The sequence below is a fragment of the Vanessa tameamea genome, chromosome 13, assembly GCF_037043105.1.
Source record: "Vanessa tameamea isolate UH-Manoa-2023 chromosome 13, ilVanTame1 primary haplotype, whole genome shotgun sequence".
In the NCBI taxonomy this organism is placed as follows: domain Eukaryota; kingdom Metazoa; phylum Arthropoda; class Insecta; order Lepidoptera; family Nymphalidae; genus Vanessa; species Vanessa tameamea.
The window spans coordinates 7,122,883-7,143,204 of NC_087321.1; the positions used below are offsets into that span (position 1 = coordinate 7,122,883).

Here is a 20,322-nt window from a genome sequence, read left to right on the forward strand (position 1 = left end):
GAGTCAAATATTCGAAGCATGCATTACGTTTTATGAAATGTCAGCATCTTTTTAAATATTAAAATTAACCTGTATGGTATAGTAGCTGTTCTGGATTTAGCTCTGCTTGGCCTACATGCTTCATCTGTAACCAAGATATTTTAAATGAAACACTCGAATACAAGTTGTATTTGTTTTGTGATCGATCGACATAAACGATTCTAAAGAATCGTCGTGAACAGCTAATCTAACAAAGTTTTGTTTCTTCGTAGCACCGACGAAACTTAATTAAGTGGAAGCGCATGCTATTGTCTCGGTTCTTGCGGAACAATACTTATCTTAAGTCGAAGTTAGCAAAAGTAATATCTGCGATACCTTAATGAGAGAACTTTGTATCGACTTTATTAATCGTTTCTGACCCAACCGCAACGCTGCTCGTTACTAACTTGGAGCTTTAGATTTATTTTTATGAATATTCAAACAAGTTAAAAAATACGATGTCATAGAAAAGGAGGTGCCATAACTTATGAGGATGAAAAAAAAAGAAAATAAAAAAAAAAAAAGTAAAAAAATAATAATGGACGCGCTTTTACTTATTGCTAATGATTTCAAAATAATAAAAAAATAAAAATAAAATCGTCACCTATTTTGAGTCTGTATCTAAAATATATTGTATGATAAAGTCCAATGATCATAAAGGTTTTTTGCTAACGAAAACGAAACGCCAGTTAGCGTTACTGTTTTTGGCCCTTACCATAATAGCGGCTAACATCGTTGTGAGAGGCACGCATCGCATTTGACGGGCTCGGCACGCCGCTTGCCCTGAGTACCTTGCGAGCCGGACTTACGTCGGAAAGTGTACCTAACGAGCAGACCTGCAATGAAATGCCGCACCGTTAACAAAACAAACAAACGAAAACAACAAACACCTAGCGCGTCCATCTAGAAAGTGCCTATGGCGGACGAAAAGTGGATTCTATTATAAAATTGGACTTTCGTTTGCGTTTATACATGTACGTTTATGAAAAAATATTGCTTTCGTGTCAATTTATTATGCAATTAAAAATTTCCGAGTTTGTATTTTTTTTTATTATGTGTCTTTTTGAGCTAAATTCAGAATTATTTACTTGTAATGGTTCGCGATAGTGATTATTTAATTTATAAACAAAACTAATGTACTAAAATGTAAAACATAAAAATAATCAAAAACAAAAAACAAAATAGGCTGACTAAATTATAGTTAAAAATAAAAGGTACAAAATAAATATGAGATGAAACTGGAGAATTTATAAAAAAAAACTCACCTGTCAAGCCAGCTTTGTTTATACTACTGGAGCTCGAGAATCCAGATATTTTTCTCCAAGCCTTTTTATTCCAAAAGCCACTGGATTTTGCATCTCCACAACTAGAGCTTCTTGGCGATGCACCATCTCTAGGACAGCGCAAGTTACATTCATCTGCACCTAAAATTCGAACGCCAGCACCTCGCGTCCCATAAGCTACTGCAGGCAGATGCGGTACTGAACCTGTAGGTTTTCTTCTTAAACTACCGACATAGCTTGCTCCACTACTGCTTCCACTAAAACCACTATCCAAATCGGGGGGGTTACAGCTAGCGGGTGATAATAACTCATCTGTAGGACCAACTCTTAATAATTCTTCTATATTATCACGGTCTTCTGCGACTTCGGAATCAGGTGATTCACACTCTGGCATTAACATAGCTTCTACACTAAGATTCAATTCTCCCAAAATTCGTTTGTGTCTTGACTCTACTCGGCGTACTTCCTCTTCAACAACGCTCCTGTCAAGTGAAACTAAAGATTGCCGAGGTACATATCGATGTTTCGGACATGTTCTAGAACCATCTGTTATTTCCTCGTAGATGTTTTCTTCAGTGCCATATCTTGTTACAAAATTGTGTCGAGCGGATCGATCCCGTGGGACTCCACCCCGTCCGCGTTGACGATTTGCTTTCCTTGACGATGAAGGCATTGATAAATGATGGTCGTAATAGGCATACGAGTAATCGACGGGTTCGAACCGCTCCATTGTAGCTGCAATATTACTTCGGTTCCAAGATTGTGGTGGCTGGTCTCTTGATAGATTTACTGCAGCAAGCCTTGCGGGTAATATTTCATCAAGATCACGGGCACAACGTTCATCAAGAGATTGTGCCTCATCTCCGTCTTCTCTTCTATGTTTTCGGTGTGGTCGACGTGATGTTTGAGAACGAGAATGTCCTCTATCACAATCAGAATCATCGTGGCTGTAATCTGGAGTATGACTACAATTTAATTCAGATCTATGTTTACTGCAATCGATGGTGTGATGAAAGTTGTGCCTTAGACTGTAATTAGAATTCCCTTCGTAATCTGATCGATCGTAGCACGGACTGTCGTCGGCGTTGCTCGAATGTGGATGGGGACAATCGGCAGCGATGCCTGACTCTGATGAGGGATAGTCGTGTACTTCGGCTGTGGTAAGAACACGATCGTCTGGTCGTGCTGGCTCGGATGCTGCATGACGATGATGAGGCCGAGGTCGACCGGTCTCGCGACAGCTTGCAAAGGCCCTCTGTAGGGAAGGTTGGTGTGGGTATCGTCCACACCGTGAGTCGAACACCGCCTCCCCTGATTCGTCGGGGCTTGGCGGCGCACTTCGTGATTCCATGGCTCATCCTCTAGTCGCCATGTAGTGCCTATAACAAAAAATAATATTGTAATATCTGAAAGTATTTTATTTCAAATAAATCGAATATTGTACTTTTAATAAAAGATCTCGGCTCAGTAGACGGGTGCCGGAGGGCAATGAATCCGAAATTACATGGTATGTGATAAGGGTAGGGTAAGTGACGATCAACACAGACGCCGACGTCGATATATCATCATCAGTCGCCGCGTAATAAAATCGGGTCTCCCACGGTTTGTATTGTTATGTAGGCATGTAATATAAATGAAAGAATCATATCTTTTTAAATTATTCATTTTCCACGTAAAATGTATTTATTAAGAAAACTAAAATAATAATAACATGATATAATATAAATATCAGTAATTTTTACTGCCGCATAAAAATTGGAACACGTATTCAAACGAGGCAAAAAAGTAATAAATCCATTTTTATCATAACGAAATTCCACATCAGAATTTTATTGCGATTTCGCTTGAAGTTATTGCACGCATTCCAGACCAATTTATTACGATAACGATAATAAGTGTCCGTGAACTAGACAGTGTCGGGGGAGTTGGGGTCTACCCTATATCGTTTCTATGGTTACGGGGCGGTTATTTGCCGCGGTATCAGCTCACATCCTCCGATAGTCCTTGCATCTAAATCATCATCAACGTTGGGAAGCGCCTCGTAAAGGGCCCGTTGACCGTCCGGCAACAATAATTTGTTATGCTATTCCGTCGTCGCCCCAAGATTGCCATTCCCGATTGTATATTAAGACGTCCTTTCAACACAATTCTTGTTCTTTATAAGTTTGGGGGAAATCGTTAATGGCGGCGTCAGCTTAATACCTCCTGTTTGTTTTTCGTCCCCGCGCGGCTCAAACCGCAGCCAATTCCATTAAAATTCGCTTTATTGACTTTTTGTATGACACCATGAAAAGTTTTGGTTTATTTTGTATTATATATAAAAACCTTAAATTCATGGAATAAAAACGTTAAATGTGCTTGATGTATTACACTTTTAAATAAAGCCAGTAACTATATTTTTAGCTGTATACACCTGCATTTTGTAAATTAAACCAAACTTATAAGTTTTATATATCTTTATTAAGTAAAAGAAACTATTGATGACTTTGTCATATGACAATAACGTCTTATTATTTTATAAGATAACAAACATAAGTAAATTATAAAAATCATATAATAGTTAATAAAAGATAGATGATTAACAATATTTTCGAAACTTATCACGTAAAATTATTTTTATTCTGATTTATGAAAACATTAAGTAAAATAATATAACATTTATACAAGTCCCTTTAATAGTCGGATGCTTAAAAATATTTACATTGAAACGCTTCTTGAGCTCGCCCGAGACGTGCTTAAGATTCCCCTTTTTATAAAAATAATATGCAAAAATACCTTAGCAAAAGCTTAGTAAAATTTATCCTATACATTATTCGAATCGTGATATCAGCACATTTATTCCCCTCGGCACCCTCTCTTTACGTGTCGACCAGGAGGGTAAAAAATCATGCAACATTGCCTTTGGTGGCATAATTGCAATCAATTCCGTGTTATTTAACATTTATTACAAAAATTCTCGACATGTTATTTAAGAACTTTTGCTACGTTTCTGAATATGTATGGGAGAAATTTTAGTTTATTACACAAGATATCATGCATTTGCCGATGCAATGAAACGGTACTACCGTGCATGTCAGTTTAAGAAAAGGAAATACTTTTAATTGCCACAGAATAAATTAAACAAATAATGATAATTTAATTTTCACGTATTATACGTAAAAATATTTAAAAATTAAATTGCTTGTCTGTTTGTCCCTCGGTTAGAAGGTGCCAATAAATGAATGTATCGAAATCAATGCAGCGTCTAAATTGTTTGTACTTAAACGTAGATTTGAATCAATTGTAAATCTACTGAAGATGATGATAGTCGCTTATTATATTCCTAATTGTAAACTAATATAAAGTGCTGTTTAATTTTTTTTTTAATTAAATATTTCACCAAATAAAATACAACTGATTTAAATATTCCTAACCTAAAACTTTACTATCAATTATAAAAACAACGTTATTTATTTTCGACGAGATTACAGATAATAAACCGTAAATCATAATTAAACAAACAAATTAAAAAGCACACAATTTTTCATATGAATTACAACAATATAATAACCGCTTTAATTTGTTACTCGTGTTTTAGCACCACAAGTGATTCGAATATCCCTTTATTATAATATCATCATCCATCACAGCGATAAGATAATAAGTGTTTTTTCTATGCACCCCGCGTTTACGTTCGTTAGGAATAATAGTTTTTGTGGTGCACATGTGCTCTACAAATATTTTTACGGAATTTAATATAAGTGTTCGAGAATGCGAGATAGAACGCATAATTTTATTAGTATAAGCTGCAGCGTTTTTATATCAGAATATTAAATTTGTTTCCGCTTAAAAACATACCTTACGTATGATCTAAGATAAATAAACACATTGACATTGAATAACGGTCGATATCTAAAATTATCTATGATATTTATTATGGTTTGGGAAAGATTGATATTTTGCACAGATTATTAAACAAAATTCCCGGTAGTCCGAAACGACGCGTCCTTTGTTAAGCACCGGGAATTTACTATAGTAGAGAAACAAAAGCGAATGCAATATTATAATATTTCACGCGCTCCCTCTGTCTTATGTTTTATATTTGATCTGATGACATTTTTAATGCCGTCTAAATTATCATCGGAAGAAAAAGTTATTTATTAAGAAAGTAAAACTAAAGTGAATATTATACAAGTAGAATAATATTGTATATATATAAATAAAGATACATCAAGAACTGTTTAAAGTGCGTTATTAAGCAGAAAAAATATATATTTTTTTATCTTGTATCCTCCTTCGGTGGGAATACTGTATCTAGTATGTATTTAAAAATTAAAAATAAAATTTTCGAAAATGGCTTATACTTTTGTTATTGAATAACTAAATACTACTTGACCACACAGGCCGATGGCATTTTAAATTATTACTTGAGGTTCACTTACCAAACTAATAAACTATTATCGACAAATGTTACGAAGAAGCAGTTAATTTAGTACTAAAAGCTATTTTAGGGCTGCGCACCAGAAAACCATTAAGCGGTCTTTGTGGAGATGATCGTGTTTTACTGCTGAGAGAATTGTTAATAAAATGTGCGAATATATACAGGACCCGTTTTCGTTGGAAGCAGAACTCGTACTGAAAATAGTCTCTATTCCCATACTATTTTAGACTAACCTTAAATAAACTAATTTGATTATTTAATAAGATTAATTACGATACATATCTAATTAAAATATTATTTACAATAATAATCTGGCAGAATGTCTCGCCTTTTTTATAACCAAAGGAACGGTTGAATGTTTTTGATTATATAGTGCCATCTAGTGTCGAATTACTGTCAAAAAGACTTACTGCTAGGCTGGCAGATTAAAAACCCAATATAAAAAAAGAATATATATGCCTCAATTTTCATGGTGATCGGTCAAAGGGCGTCGAAGTCAATTAATCTCAAACAAATACGTATACCAAAATCCACTCTACATATATAACCTATCAAAACCATACCTTGAATCGTCATGTAATTGCAAGTAATCTTGCAACATATTTCCTGTTTATCAACAAATACTAATTCTATTTTTTTTTTATGTTTTAAGTGATATACAACGAAACCGAGACGGACGGACTGAAGAACGCGTACATCTTAACCGATGATTGCGGATTTAAATCCAGCTGCACTGCATTTTTATGAGCTATTATTGCGTTCATAATTTATATCTCTTGGCAGTGGAGGAAAATGCGTAATTTCGACCTTCATTGGAGCAGCATGCTGATATATGCTTTAAACCTTCTACTCAAAAGAAGACCTTAGCTGCAATACATTTAGAGCCTGTTAATATTTTTTAAATAATTTATGTGCCTTGTCTATTTATATGTATTTTTATTTTATTATGTAGCAACTGTAAAAATATCTTATGGATTTTATAACTTAATTGAATAACTTGCTACAGAAAGGTTGCATAAATTATAAATAAAGATTTATGTGTGAATGGAGTCATAAATTGTATAGAAGAATCAAATCAAACCCGCAAGTGAAGATTTGACTTAATGGTACAACGTCATACAAGCGGTTAAGCTTCGAATACAAATGGCATCTAAAGCAGTGGGGTATTAACTGGACAAAGGTCGGCTTTTAACTTAAGTATAATATTTGGAATTAATTCCAACATGCTGTTCCAGTGAGCGTTTTTAGCGCATGTAGTAGAGTTTCTTCTGACGGACACCTGCATGTGTTTTCGTCAACTTTAAGAGAGCTTTAAGACAGAAAGTTAATTAGATGAAATCATCTAATTAACTTTAAACACAAATCAAGCACAAAAATTCAGAGATGCTTACACGGATTTGAATCCCCTATTTTAAGTTAAGATGAAATATTCTAGCCACTGATCCATCGTGGAGCTGATACGTTATTTCTTAAATTATTTTTGATAAGTTGTTATATGATTATGATTTTTAATAATATTTTTTGTCTATCATAAATTTGAAATAGTTTTCTGAAACAATATCTTACAAATAAGTTTTGTAGTTTTTTTTATAACGAAATACAATTATTATTCTAAAGTTTCTACTTTATACGAAATCTTAAATTCATTTCGAAAAGAACTTCTTAAGAAGTCTTGTAATTTCTATTCAATCATTGTAAATAAAAAGAACACTAGTTTAACAGCGTATAGAAATAAGAATTATGGTTTAAGCAATAAAATGCTAGCAATTCTATTGGCAGTACTAAGATTTCTCAGCTGTTGCTCAATTTTCTTACGGATTTAGTTATAAGGCAAAGCAGGTACGATGGAAATTCGAGTGTTCAAGTAGCTAAGCATTTTGTACGGCTTAGGAATACTACAGATCGAACAAGAGCCGCTGAGAACTTTGGAGTGTAGTGCTTTAGAAGTAAACTACAAAACTTTATCAAACCTTGTGTTCGAATAAACACAATATAACGTTATGCTTAGAATGCGGCGCTAAGTAATGAGCATGAATGCTTTTATAAGCTTTTCTTTTTATTCTTAATACCATTAACATAGTGCGTTTTTCTAGTTCTAATGTAAATGTTCGAATGTTCATGGATTTTCACGCAGCATATAATTTATAATGTTGGAAATTGTACTTTAATAGGAAAAGAGTAGTTAATTATTTTCTTGTCGGTTCTTCTCGGTAGAAGCTACATACCGAAACAATGACAGATCAGACCGGAGATATATTTGATTGAATTTTATAATTAACTATTATATTAATAAAATGAAAAGGTTAGGAATATTACCAAAAGGATAATATTTCAACTTGAAATTAGGTTCGGAAGATAGTAGATTACAATTATTATATAATATTTCAATAGACAATAAGAATATATAAAAGATTAGTTGTTTAGTTTTTTTTATATATATGTGAGTCTCGTTTAGGTTAATATAAGTAATATATAACTCTATTTAGCATGTAAACACTAAGTTACGAGACACGATTATTGATCTCGCAGTAAAACCAGTCACCAGGTTTGGTGGGACTATGTACTACTATAAAAATTAAAGATGTAATAAATAAAAGAAATAAAGCGAAAAATAAATATATATTTTAATTAAATCTTTAATACAGAGTATAATTTGACAATATAAAAATTAAAATATGTTTCTGGTTATTAATTGTTTGATTAAAAAATAAACAACAAGTACATAAATACATGTTGGACGTTCAACATAATTTCCTATAATTATGTAGTATGTGAAACGTAAAATTCCATTTGACACATTCCATCTGACACATTAGTTATTCAGAGATCATATATGTTGTATTTTTACACGAAACATTTAAAAGTTATTTTTTATTATTATTATAAAGAGATCTTCAGAACAGATAATCTTATTTTATTTTTTTCTGGTAAAAAGATACATTATTTCTGAGTACTATAGATAAGTACTTCATTATTAAACTGACCCGTGCATAGTCGGAGCGGGTCGCTAGTACAGACTATAACCGTTTCAGACAATAAATATGTTACCCGAAGGCTGTCCTTATTTAAATGATGACATAAAACGGAAATGGCTAGACAGATAATGGATATTATAAAATCATTCATTCGTTTTACAGCTTAGGTCGTTCTCGTCTAGATTTCACGTCCGCACTAAACCCAGCTTTAACTCAAATATACATTATCCTTTGTCAACAATCAACATGCCTTTCGAGATAAAATTTAGGTTTTCTCAATTTGCGACTGTAAAATTTTATATTATCGTATTTATTGTTTAATAATTATATAGAATGATGTAGAAACAGCCCAAACGGATCCGAAATAAACCAACAATTTCAATTCCCTTGACCCGTCTACCGTTGAGATACTGCGGCTTCAAAGCTTTCAAACCATAATGTACAATTATTGCAAGTTATTAATTGCTGAACTCAAACAAATATTTTATTAATTTAATATGTACCTTCAAAGAAAACGTCCAGGAATAAAATTTACGATTATTTTTATATAATAATGATTTATATATTTTAATATAATAATGAAAATAAAATTAACTAAATATATTAAAATGAAATAGCAAGCATGTGATGTTATACTTTAGAGGGATATTAAAGATTTTTTGACAGGATTATCGAGGACTATGTGATCGGGAAGTGAGCTTTAGAGACGAACGACAATGACAGAAAAATAAGTATGCATGTGGTAACCACTAAGAGTCATTTATAAGAAATAAACGTTGATTATAATGATAATCTGGTTTATCGTGTATATATATATATATATACACATATATAATTAAGGAAAATATTGTGTAAAAATGAGTATAGAAGTATAAAATATATCTGACAATTAATATTAGATCGTTGAAATCCATTCTAATGAAAAAAACAGCTTCACTAAGTGAAAGGACAAATATAAAAATAACTTATTTTTAAGAAATCTTTTATAAAATCTAAATAGAACCCGACGTGAACGTAAACATCTTGTTATTTTACCTAAATGTAACCAATAAAACGCTACTAAAATAGAGGGTATTTCTAAGTGAAAATTTGCCAAGGAAACGGCCCGGCGAATTGGCTACCAGCCTATAAAATGTAATGTCACATTCATTTGCAATTCAAGAGTCCTCAGCCTGTATTATGCCTAATAAAATTTACATATTTAAATTAAACAACGAAATAACAAGAGACTGAAGCCATCACGGGTTTAGATAACTCGGAGTACGAATTTCGTTTGTCAAGATCAAATATAAATTTTCAATCAAAAACCTATTAAAAAGTTAATATACCACGTTCAATTTTCATTTGATTACGGATTTTTTTTTATTTTCTTCAATTAATTTCATCATAAGTTATTTTTTAATATCCGAGCAATCAATTTCGATTAAGCTACCTACAGCCGTATTAGTATCATCAAAGCATAATCTCTGATACGCAATAATTAATTCGTTTAAACTAATCATGGCTATACACCAAACCTGAATTAAAAGTTAGATGCATGTATAAAAACTATGTTACTTAGCAGTAACTTGTCTCGTATTGCGCGAGGAGAATAGGAGTCTACATAAAAAAGTTACGCGTAAACATATCACTCTCATCGTCATATTTCAGCCAAATTACGTAAAACTCTAATAAATACTTATAAACCTTGCTCATTTACTACCTGGACTATTAGTAAAAACCATATGAAAATCCGTTCATTAGTTTCTCTACATTCAGATATAGAGAAGTGAATAAATTTTGCGTACTCTTAGATATAAAATTGTCACTAACAGTAATATCTATAGACAATATCCTAAACTTACAAAGAAGACACGAAAAGTTACGGACGGCTGTCATGCCTACTAATACATTTAAGGTTAAGATACACCTTACCTGTGACCAATCTTCTTTGAAATCCTTTAGTTGTAGTTATCGTATATGTAACAGTCCTTAAGTGAAAATAAATTCATACGGCTGAGCATATAAGCCGAATTAAAAGATGATTAAAATCAAATACGAAATGTATGCTCACGATACGAGCACGTACGTTTAATGAGATATAAATCAGTAATACAGTAGTGCTTATAAGTATCAGATGATAAATGTGAATATCGCCCGGGCTCAGTCGACCTTTAACATTAATCAATCCATTATATGATAATGCTCTGCGCCTATCATGCAATTGACATATTTACATAAACTATCAGCTGTGGTAAGCGACTCGTTTGAATATAAAAATAATTGAACTATTCTTCTAACGTATCTACTCGTGATAAAGTATTTAAAAAACAAAAAGCAGTTGAATGCAGTTGAGTTTGTATAAAACTTAAATTGTGTCTGGCAGCATGCCTGGTATGTTCCATGTTTTAAACTTGCCTTTAAAATATCAAATAGGAATTAAAGATAAGATGGCCCAGTGGATAAAACGCGTGCATCTTAACCGAAAATTTCGGGTTCAAACCCAAGCACTACTGAATTTTCATGTGCTTAATTTGTGTTTATAATTCATCTCGTGCTCGGTGGTGAAGAAAAACATCGTGAGGAAAACTACATGTGTCTAATTTCAACGAAATTCTGCCACATGTGTTCCACCAACCTGCATTGGAGCAGCGAGGTGCAATATGCTCCTAACCTTCTCCCCAAAAGTGAGAGGAGGTTTTAGCCCAGAAGTGGGAAATTTAAAGGCTATCCATGTTGAGCGTTTGGTAAATTTGAGTAAATCACTATTAGTGACGTTTTATTAGCTAATAAAATACTTCCCCGTTTTACTCACTAGTGATTATATATATTCGTCAATCGATATTAAAATATAATACAATATTGGTAAATATTACGATTTAAAAAAAAAATTTACCTCTAGAATAATTAAAAAATATATATATATTTAATTTCCGTATCAAAATATTGGCTAAATTACTAGCTTTATTTTAATTAATTCAAGCTGAAGGCTTTATATAATAAGCTTATTTTCAAAAGCCCTGAACCGGTATGAATGATTCATCATCAAATATCAACTTTCGTTATTAACAAACACAAAGCGCTATATATAATGTATTAACGCGTGCATTTAAATTATAATTAACAATTATACATTGCTACAGCAATGAAAATATGGCTATAAATCTTTTATGCTACTAAAATTATAATTAGACGATTAACAATAATTTTATATGTTCAAATGATGTTGCAAGCTAAAATAACAGGTTTAGGTTGTCCCCCTGCCGGACTAGGACAAGAAATCTTATTGAAGAAAAGGTTTTGAGCTTTGCATCATTGCAAAATAGTGACGACTTACGCAGCTGATTTTCTTTCAATGCATGCAGGTTACCTCAAGATACTTTACATAAATTAAGCACGTGACAATTCAGTGGTGCTTGCCTGGGATTGAACCCGCAATCATCGGTTAATATGTACGCTCGTCTATTGCTATCTCCTTACAAAAACTAACTAAAGCCCACAACCACCATACGAGTAAATAAATAATATTTAACATCGAATTTGCGCGATATCACTGGTCGAAAGCTTGAATAATCTGTAATATTCAATAAGTTCGTTAACCCAGAACAATGGGGTTTCGAATGTTGATGAAACTGTTATCGGAACTTTAGAAGTAAAATTAAAGTGGAAACATACGTATTTAAGTGGAATAGCTGTATTATAAATAGATCAAGAAAATCAAGAATTGTGTTTAGCGCATAATATAGCAGAGCTATTAAAAAACTTTATTCCTTATTCTATTGCAAAAGGGTATAACTAATTTATTTTAAATAAAATGTCATACTATATCGTAAAAACAATGTTTGTAACAGTCATCTCTTTTCTATTACAAAACCCCAGAAATAACATTAAGTTACAAAATTAAATATAAACCTTCTTCCATATAATGGGTTAATAAAAGCAAGCTTTTCAAATTTAATCAGCTAATGCATCCGAGATCCTGTGGTTTACACTGGAGGTATACGTACGATATCTTGACATCGGTACCGATTATGTGAAAATACTACATTAAAGGTATTTTGGTGGGCGATAGTACTGCAGTGATCTTTAGAAAATGAGTTTCTTAACATAATATTACGCAGTCTCAGTTTAGTTTTAAGGTGATAAAATAGTTTATAATCGAAAAAAAAACAAATGATTTTCGAAATTTGCATATTCAATGGGATTTGTTTTTTTTTTTTAATTTACAAAACGAATTCAGACTAAGAAATGAACTACATGATTATTTACCTACATCAAAAATTATTATGTATAAAAAGCACATCTATCCTTGCATCGTTGAATCCCTGCCGATCCTACGATCCAAGACCTTATATTGATCGTGCTTGTAACCACACTGACTCACTTTCCTTTCAAATCAGAACACAACAATGCGAGGTCTACCTCGAGGTGTATCAGATGAGTCGTATCTAAATGGGCTCGTACAAAGCCCTATCAGTTTTATAATACGAGATATTTTGTAGGCGATAATTTATCTAAACAATTGTTGTATGGGCTTCATTTCAATCGAATCAAACAATATCGCACGGACTTCATTCTATGCAATAATCGAATTCGACAATCGTATGTTTATTACCTGACTAAAAGATTGTTAAGTGGGGTCGACCATTATGCGGAACCGGGAGTGCTCGGTGACATACGATTTCACATTACATGGGTTTTACAAGTCACGTGTGCTAATGAATCCACTCGGTTGAATAGGTTTTTGTGTACAGAAAAAAAAACAGTTACATTACATATTTAAAATTTTAATTTGTAACTTTTGTATAATGTCTTATTATACAAGTATTGTATATTATCGAAATATTTTAAACGAAAATCGCCTAATTTATTTTGTAATATAGTAAGATATAATTGAAATGAGTTTTGATTACCTTTTTTAAATATAATTATTTGAACATTTACGTATTAATGTATAAATTCTTGAGTACTAAAGGAGAATCATCATAACTAACGATTAAATTGATATTATTTAAATACTATCTATAATTTAACGTTAATATAACTTACTACAAAGGTACTCAAACGAGTAATAACATTAATATAAAAAAATATATATTATTTTGAAAATAAGTGTGTTCATACCACAGCTGTCCCTAAAATAGTACCAATTCTAACAACGTAGGTTAGATGTAATGAAATTATGGCTCCCAAAGGGCTTCCCACCCCATGGGCTGCGAAGTTAAGGGAAAATCAGGTCAGCTTTGTCATTTCTTGTAAAGGTACGAGAGACTTATGACGAATAGGAATTTGTAACATACCCTTCTCAGAAATTATACAAGCGCAACGAATATGTTATACATATTATAATGAACCAAATCAACTTAAGATCATTTTCTAAATTCGAGGACGTGAAGTTTATTTCTCTATAAAGTTCTTTAATACGACATGAAAATGTTAAAATAATATCATATACATATTACCATCATATATAAACGCACAATCACCAATGTCAGAAGATGCGGTTAGTTTCGAAAAAGGTTTTAGTATATTATAATATTATTAATTTTGAATAGTGACGCGTTAACAACGATACAACTAACTAGTCAATTTGTAAATCAGATATTTAACAGTCATTAGTACTTTGCAGTTTTGTCGTATAACTAATATGCTGTCACGAAGTACTTCATAGAATTGTTAAACAGACATATTTGAAAAATTTAATTTTGTATTTAATAACAATACGATAACATGATTAAATTATTAATAATAAAAAAGGCGGGATTTATAATATATCAAATTTTATTCATTAGTACTACTAGATACTTTGTACGTTGATATTTTAAACGATTTAATTTTATCCATAATCAAAATATAATATCTAAAATAATTTATTTTATTATTCTTGTTATAGTGAAAGAATCTTAAATTTTGATGATAGTTTCGTCAAACTGGGATAATAGACATTTAAATTTTAGTTGGTCGTAGGGCTTTGTGCAAGTTCGTTTTGACAGATACAACACGCTGATCAGATATTACACTGTCAAACAGCAGTGCTTAGTATGGTTGTGTTCCGGTCCCATTATCGATCCCAGTTTCCTAGGTTGGTGACCATTGCTCCGTCGGCCTACACTACTAAAAATAAGTTTAATAACAATTATACATGACATACAATGGTCATACAAATGGGTTTCGATTTAACTGATTTATTTCGGTACTATTAAATCTAGATTTTTTTCTAGGAAAATTAGGATATATCACATTTATTAATCAATTAAATCCTGAGATATATCGCAGACTGGAAATAAATGATTAAAACATTATCAATATAACGAGGACACTCAAATTATTATTAGTTGTTTCATATTATAACTGTGAAGAATATTTATATTTATTTAACAGGAGAATGGGCGTACCGTAAAATTGTATCTTAAGATACTTAAGTAATATAAAAGAAAAAACGTTAAATTAGCCTGGTAATGTCTTACTGGTGGACAAAGACCTCTTCCCCCATTTAAGAAAAAGGTTTTCGAGCTTACTCCACCACGCTGCTCTAATGCGACTTGGTGGAGTGTTTTACTTCACCATCGAGCACGTGATGAAATATAAATACAATTAAGCACATTATACAATGAAACTTGATTATATTTTAAAGATAGTGACACTGTTTGGATAAACGTAAAATTGTGATTACTTGTATAATAGTGTGGGTACATATTAATTACGCGATGCAAGTAACTCATATTAATGTTTATTTTATTTTTGTTTATACTAGTTTTAGGGATAAGAAATATACCAAAAAGAGGCGGAACTAAATATTGACGTCACGTTTTGCTAGCATAATGGTTGGGGGCGGAGTTGTAGCTGAATTTCGAAGAAAGCGCCTCAGTCGACTTACATCGGCATACGGCAGACTATGTGTTGACTTTAATGTTTTGTTATGGTTAATTTTAATATTCTTAGGAATATTCCTACTAGGTACTGTATAGTATGTTCCTTTGTCTGTTTAATTATTTTATTGTTTAATTATTTTATTATTTAATTTTCGTAAAACTAATTCAGCTCTTTCGATTTTCGAAATGATTATTGTCACTGTCACTGCTTACAGTCATAATTTTGAAATTATTTATAAATTCAAGTCGTCACGGAATTTCATTGACAGTTATAATTATACTTTAATTGCAAGCCGAATGAAGAAACTTAATTTAAACTTTTACCCAAGTTTATGTAATGTTCGTAGTAAAACTTTTTGAATACTTGAGTGACTATTTATGAAATTCATTATTTCAAAATTTTATTTTTGTATAATTTAGTCACGTATCAATTTGGTTGACCACACAAAATAGATTAGTTTAGTTTTATTAAATACTAAATACCCTTTATGTCACACGAGTAAGAGTTTAATTTCTACAAGACTTAAGCCCTTAATAGACTTAAAGTATAATACATAAATAAATCAATATCTATCAGTATTATGTAGAGGTAAGTAATCTATCTCGTAGCTAATCTAGTGCTTGGTCTGATATCAATTAAATAACGAGCAAAAACGATTTTAAATAAACGATAAACTCTTAAGGAAAAGCACTTGCTCTCCTTTCAGTGTCACTTTCTCCGTGTACGTATGGCATACGTATACTAAATCTTATATGCAAAAAGGGATTTCGGTATATAAATTTGACTAGAAGACTATTTACCGTGATAGTTGTCAAATGTATGCAGTTTCTATTACGAAGAAGGTCTTTCGAGAACCGAAATGTAAACAGGGCTGCTGTTTACACGTTCTACTATTACTACTGAGATTTTCTGGGTAAAAAAATCTAATAAGCTTTTATTGTTCCGACCCCGCAGTTGAACATAGTACCACGCTAAGGATCTGCAACTGCAACTTATAAGCTAATTTAGTAGCTAGCGTAAAATCAACGAGGTTATTATTCTTTATAATGTTGGTACGATTTCGTTTTCACTGTATAATATCATCATTAACGTCACGTGACCACGATTGTTAGTTATGTGATTGCTGAACAATAGCAGTATTTGATTAATAATCTTAGTGTTTTTTATTTGAACCCTAATGTATTTCGTTTTATATTTAAATAACCTTTCCCTATGAGTTGTCGCATAGCCTTATACATAAGTGTAAAGCAATATCATTTTTTTTTCATAATTTTATTGGTTTGTTTTCACTGAAATCATGGTATCTGGCACTAAAATACAGGCATATTAAAATTTGATATAACATTTGATATAACTATTATCAATAATATGATATAACAATGGCACGGAAAGCATGTCTATGGAGAAATTATAATACAAAAAAATACCAGGATAAAATGTTGATAGACTGTATGAGGGATGACATGTGGGTGAAGGAAATAACTTAGTTTGAGATGAATTGGAATGAATAACGGTAACTATGATGATAATAATGAAAAACCTTTTATATGTTGACCATAGATGCACGTAATATATCACAATACTATATTATAATGTGTTTTAAATAACTATGATTTTAATAAAAGTTGTCAAATGCAGTACCACAGCAGTATATCCACAACAGCGCGATTTTTAAGACATTTTCTGCCTCGCACACCCACTCTGTGTCACCAGCTTTCGCCGGCAGTTTTTCCGAACCGATACGACTTGGGAACCTTCAAGAAAAGAGCGTACTCTTTCCTGAAATGCCGGCAACGCACCTGCAAGCCCCCCGGTGTTGCAGATGTCCATGGGCGGTGGTAGTCACTTTCCATCAGGTGAGCCTCCTGCTCGTTTGCCAACTCTAACATAAAAAAAAGTATATATATACTATCTACCCCACCCGGCTCCACATGGGTACAATAAGTTACGGTCTATATACAAGTTTCAGGTTTAACAACCAACATAAAAAGAAAAGTTCTTTTTATTTTTTCGACTATTCAAGTTTAAAGATTAGCATTTTCTCAACTATAATATGAATGTATTTTACGTATTAACCTCTTGGACAGAGTAATCTGTTTATTAATGAAAATCACATTAAAATCCGTCGCGCAGTTTAAAATATGTAAACGTACAGAAGGTGATAAGCGACCTTGTTTTATACTATGTAGAGATGTTAACACATAATTCGTAAGCACTATAGAAGGAAAGACAAACGATTTAATACTATAATATAACTCATCATAATTTTTAAACCATTCCGCCTCTGACCTCAATCTTCGTAACTAAAATAAAAATAATACAAACTTCCTCCAATTATAGATTCAATTAAATCTCAAGACACGAAGAAAATCTGTGTAACGAATTAATTATAAAATTATAATATCGTAATAAAAGACGTAACATCATCAAGTTGATTCAGTAACGAAAATTTTAATAACGTAAATGTAAACGGTAGTTTCAAATGTATACCTTGAGTGAGCTGATCCATTACCGTAACAAGCCACAGGCGAGCAAGTCACCAAACTAATGATCCCGGTTAGTTTTTCTCGAAATAAGTACGTTTATACGCTTCTCCTCATTAAGCAAGTACCGAAATGAACTTGCAGATTATTTTGTGAGGGACTACAGTGACTTTTATATTTGTAAACGTTATAGTCACTAACCCATATCTGAAGGACTTTTAATACATATTTATACTTATAAAATAACTTGTCCTGACTGAATTGAATTTACGTCTAAGGGGGTGGAATACAATAAACTTTATTTTTGGGATACTGATTAAAATAGATAGAATAGATACGTATTTAAGAGTTTTCTGGATATTATACACTAACGGGTGAAATACAAACCAATGCGGTATATACAATGGTCTTAACTTAACGTAATTTTTTAAGTTAATCTGTATATTCAACATCCACGCGAGCAAAGCCGCGGGCAACAGTTAGTTATTATATAAATAGCAAAACAGTTACATTATGGAAGTTTTTACTTTGCTCCGAAGGAATAAATACGAATGGATGTATAATATATTCAACATTATGTACAACGAACAAAATATTTAAAATATCATATCTCAGACTACTGTAGCCATCTGAGATATGATATTTTATATATGATATCGCTATGGAATTATGCATGGAATATTAACGCGCAACGAAGATTATTTTATTGTGTATTTGCATCTAAAAATTGTCAACTGTAATGCAACTGCAATTTCAAAGCGGCAAAGTTGAAATATTCATACTGTATCCATTAAGTTTCATTTCATGTTAAGCTACGGGTATGCTATTGCATATAAACAAATCAAGCACCATATTATACATTAAACGTATTTTTTGTTATAGGTATTCTTATTTATACACAGTGCGAATGTTCTTTCAAAGTATTTGAAAATACAATTTAATGACTAAGAATATAAAAACTCCTTACATCGCTACTAATAAAACAAATCTTTAAAAATATTTGTGTTACATTAATTGTTAGTATAGTTTTTAGGTAGGAAGACATATATGTTACGTAACACGCAATCGTTGACGAAAACGCTGTTTGTGTAGCTTGCAGGACAATTTTATTAAATTATTGCTTTAGTTGCGGTTATTACTAATGGAGTTTGGAAGTGGGTGCATCAATCATATTCTCATCCACTTTATGTCAACATCAAATTTTGATACAGCGTGATTGATTGCCGTTTTACGTTGAACGTGTAGAAACCCAGAGTAGTGTTACGTCAAACTTAAACTGTCTTCGAGAAACTATGACCCTAGGATAAAAGTGATTAAGATATCTATACATTATTACCATAAAAATCAACGTTCGTAAGTCGTAGACTTTGCTTTACGGTGTAAAAATAAAAATGAACGGAGGTCTCCCGTCAGCATTCCCGGCGGCTAAGGCGACGACACAAAACGAAGAAATAAGATTTCCTCCACGAGTAGAAATACTTAAGACAGAACGGTTCAAGAATTGCACATTGTTAGCAGTTTGTATACATAATTGTTGAAACTTTTCCATGAATTTTAAACAAGTGTAAGTATAGTTCAAAAATTCTTATTCGCTTTCTTTTATAACTTCGTTCTGTTTACATAGAAAACACTTTTACACTCCTCACAATCAATATTAATATGGAACACCAAATCTGAATTGCATTTAATAAAGGAAATACAAGAATCTTCTCGGCTGGTAATCAGGCGAATGTTACAATACGGTTAATTATACGTATGACAACTTCACGACCGCGAGAGTCGGGCCTCTCCGGAAAAATGTACCTCTCATGAAATTTAATGTGAAAATAACTTGACACGACGCCAAAACCACGCCTGAATTATTTATGTGGCACTATTTTAATGGCGTACTCCTTCGTTCATTACAGTAAAAGTGTTTCTTAATTTTGTATGCTAACTCAGTATTCCAATCTACTGTCGTACGCTGCCATTAAAATGAAGTATGGAGCATGACTCAGGGATATTTTGCTGGGAAAAATACGGAATGCGAAAATTTAAGAGCCTTAACGATTTACTCGTATTTTAATATATTTCTATTACCAAGCAGTAATATATTCGAAGAGTTCAACTTCGTTTTTATGTATTAAAATGTTTTATGTGTCATTTAATTTAGAACTTCGACAAAATTATTGTAATCATCGATTTTATATTAAATCATATCAATAAACAACTATATCTCTCATACAAACAAGTTTATTCTCGCTTCAATCATGATATACAGTAGTACAATAAGCTGATAATTCTGGCGCAAG

General features: G+C 32.0%; 2 protein-coding genes across 4 annotated transcripts in view; one reads left to right on the forward strand and one right to left on the reverse strand.

Annotated features, from left to right (window-relative positions):
* LOC113403364 (alanine--glyoxylate aminotransferase) overlaps positions 1–20,322 on the forward strand; it is a 336,845-nt gene that overhangs the window by 130,230 nt on the left and 186,293 nt on the right. The window lies entirely within an intron of this gene.
* LOC113403350 (uncharacterized protein) overlaps positions 1–20,322 on the reverse strand; it is a 109,472-nt gene that overhangs the window by 1,787 nt on the left and 87,363 nt on the right. The window contains exons 3-5 of one of the 3 annotated variants that reach the window (XR_003369300.2): positions 1,284–2,680; positions 734–854; positions 70–124 (exon numbers count right to left, since the gene is read on the reverse strand). Coding sequence is in view for 2 of the 3 variants with exons in the window: in XM_026643867.2 (XP_026499652.1) it covers positions 70–124; positions 1,284–2,652 (1,424 nt within the window). In the remaining variant the exon portion in view is untranslated. The remainder of the gene's footprint in view (positions 1–69; positions 125–733; positions 855–1,283; positions 2,681–20,322) is intronic. The other 2 variants (XM_026643867.2, XM_026643868.2) reach the window with 2 other exon arrangements.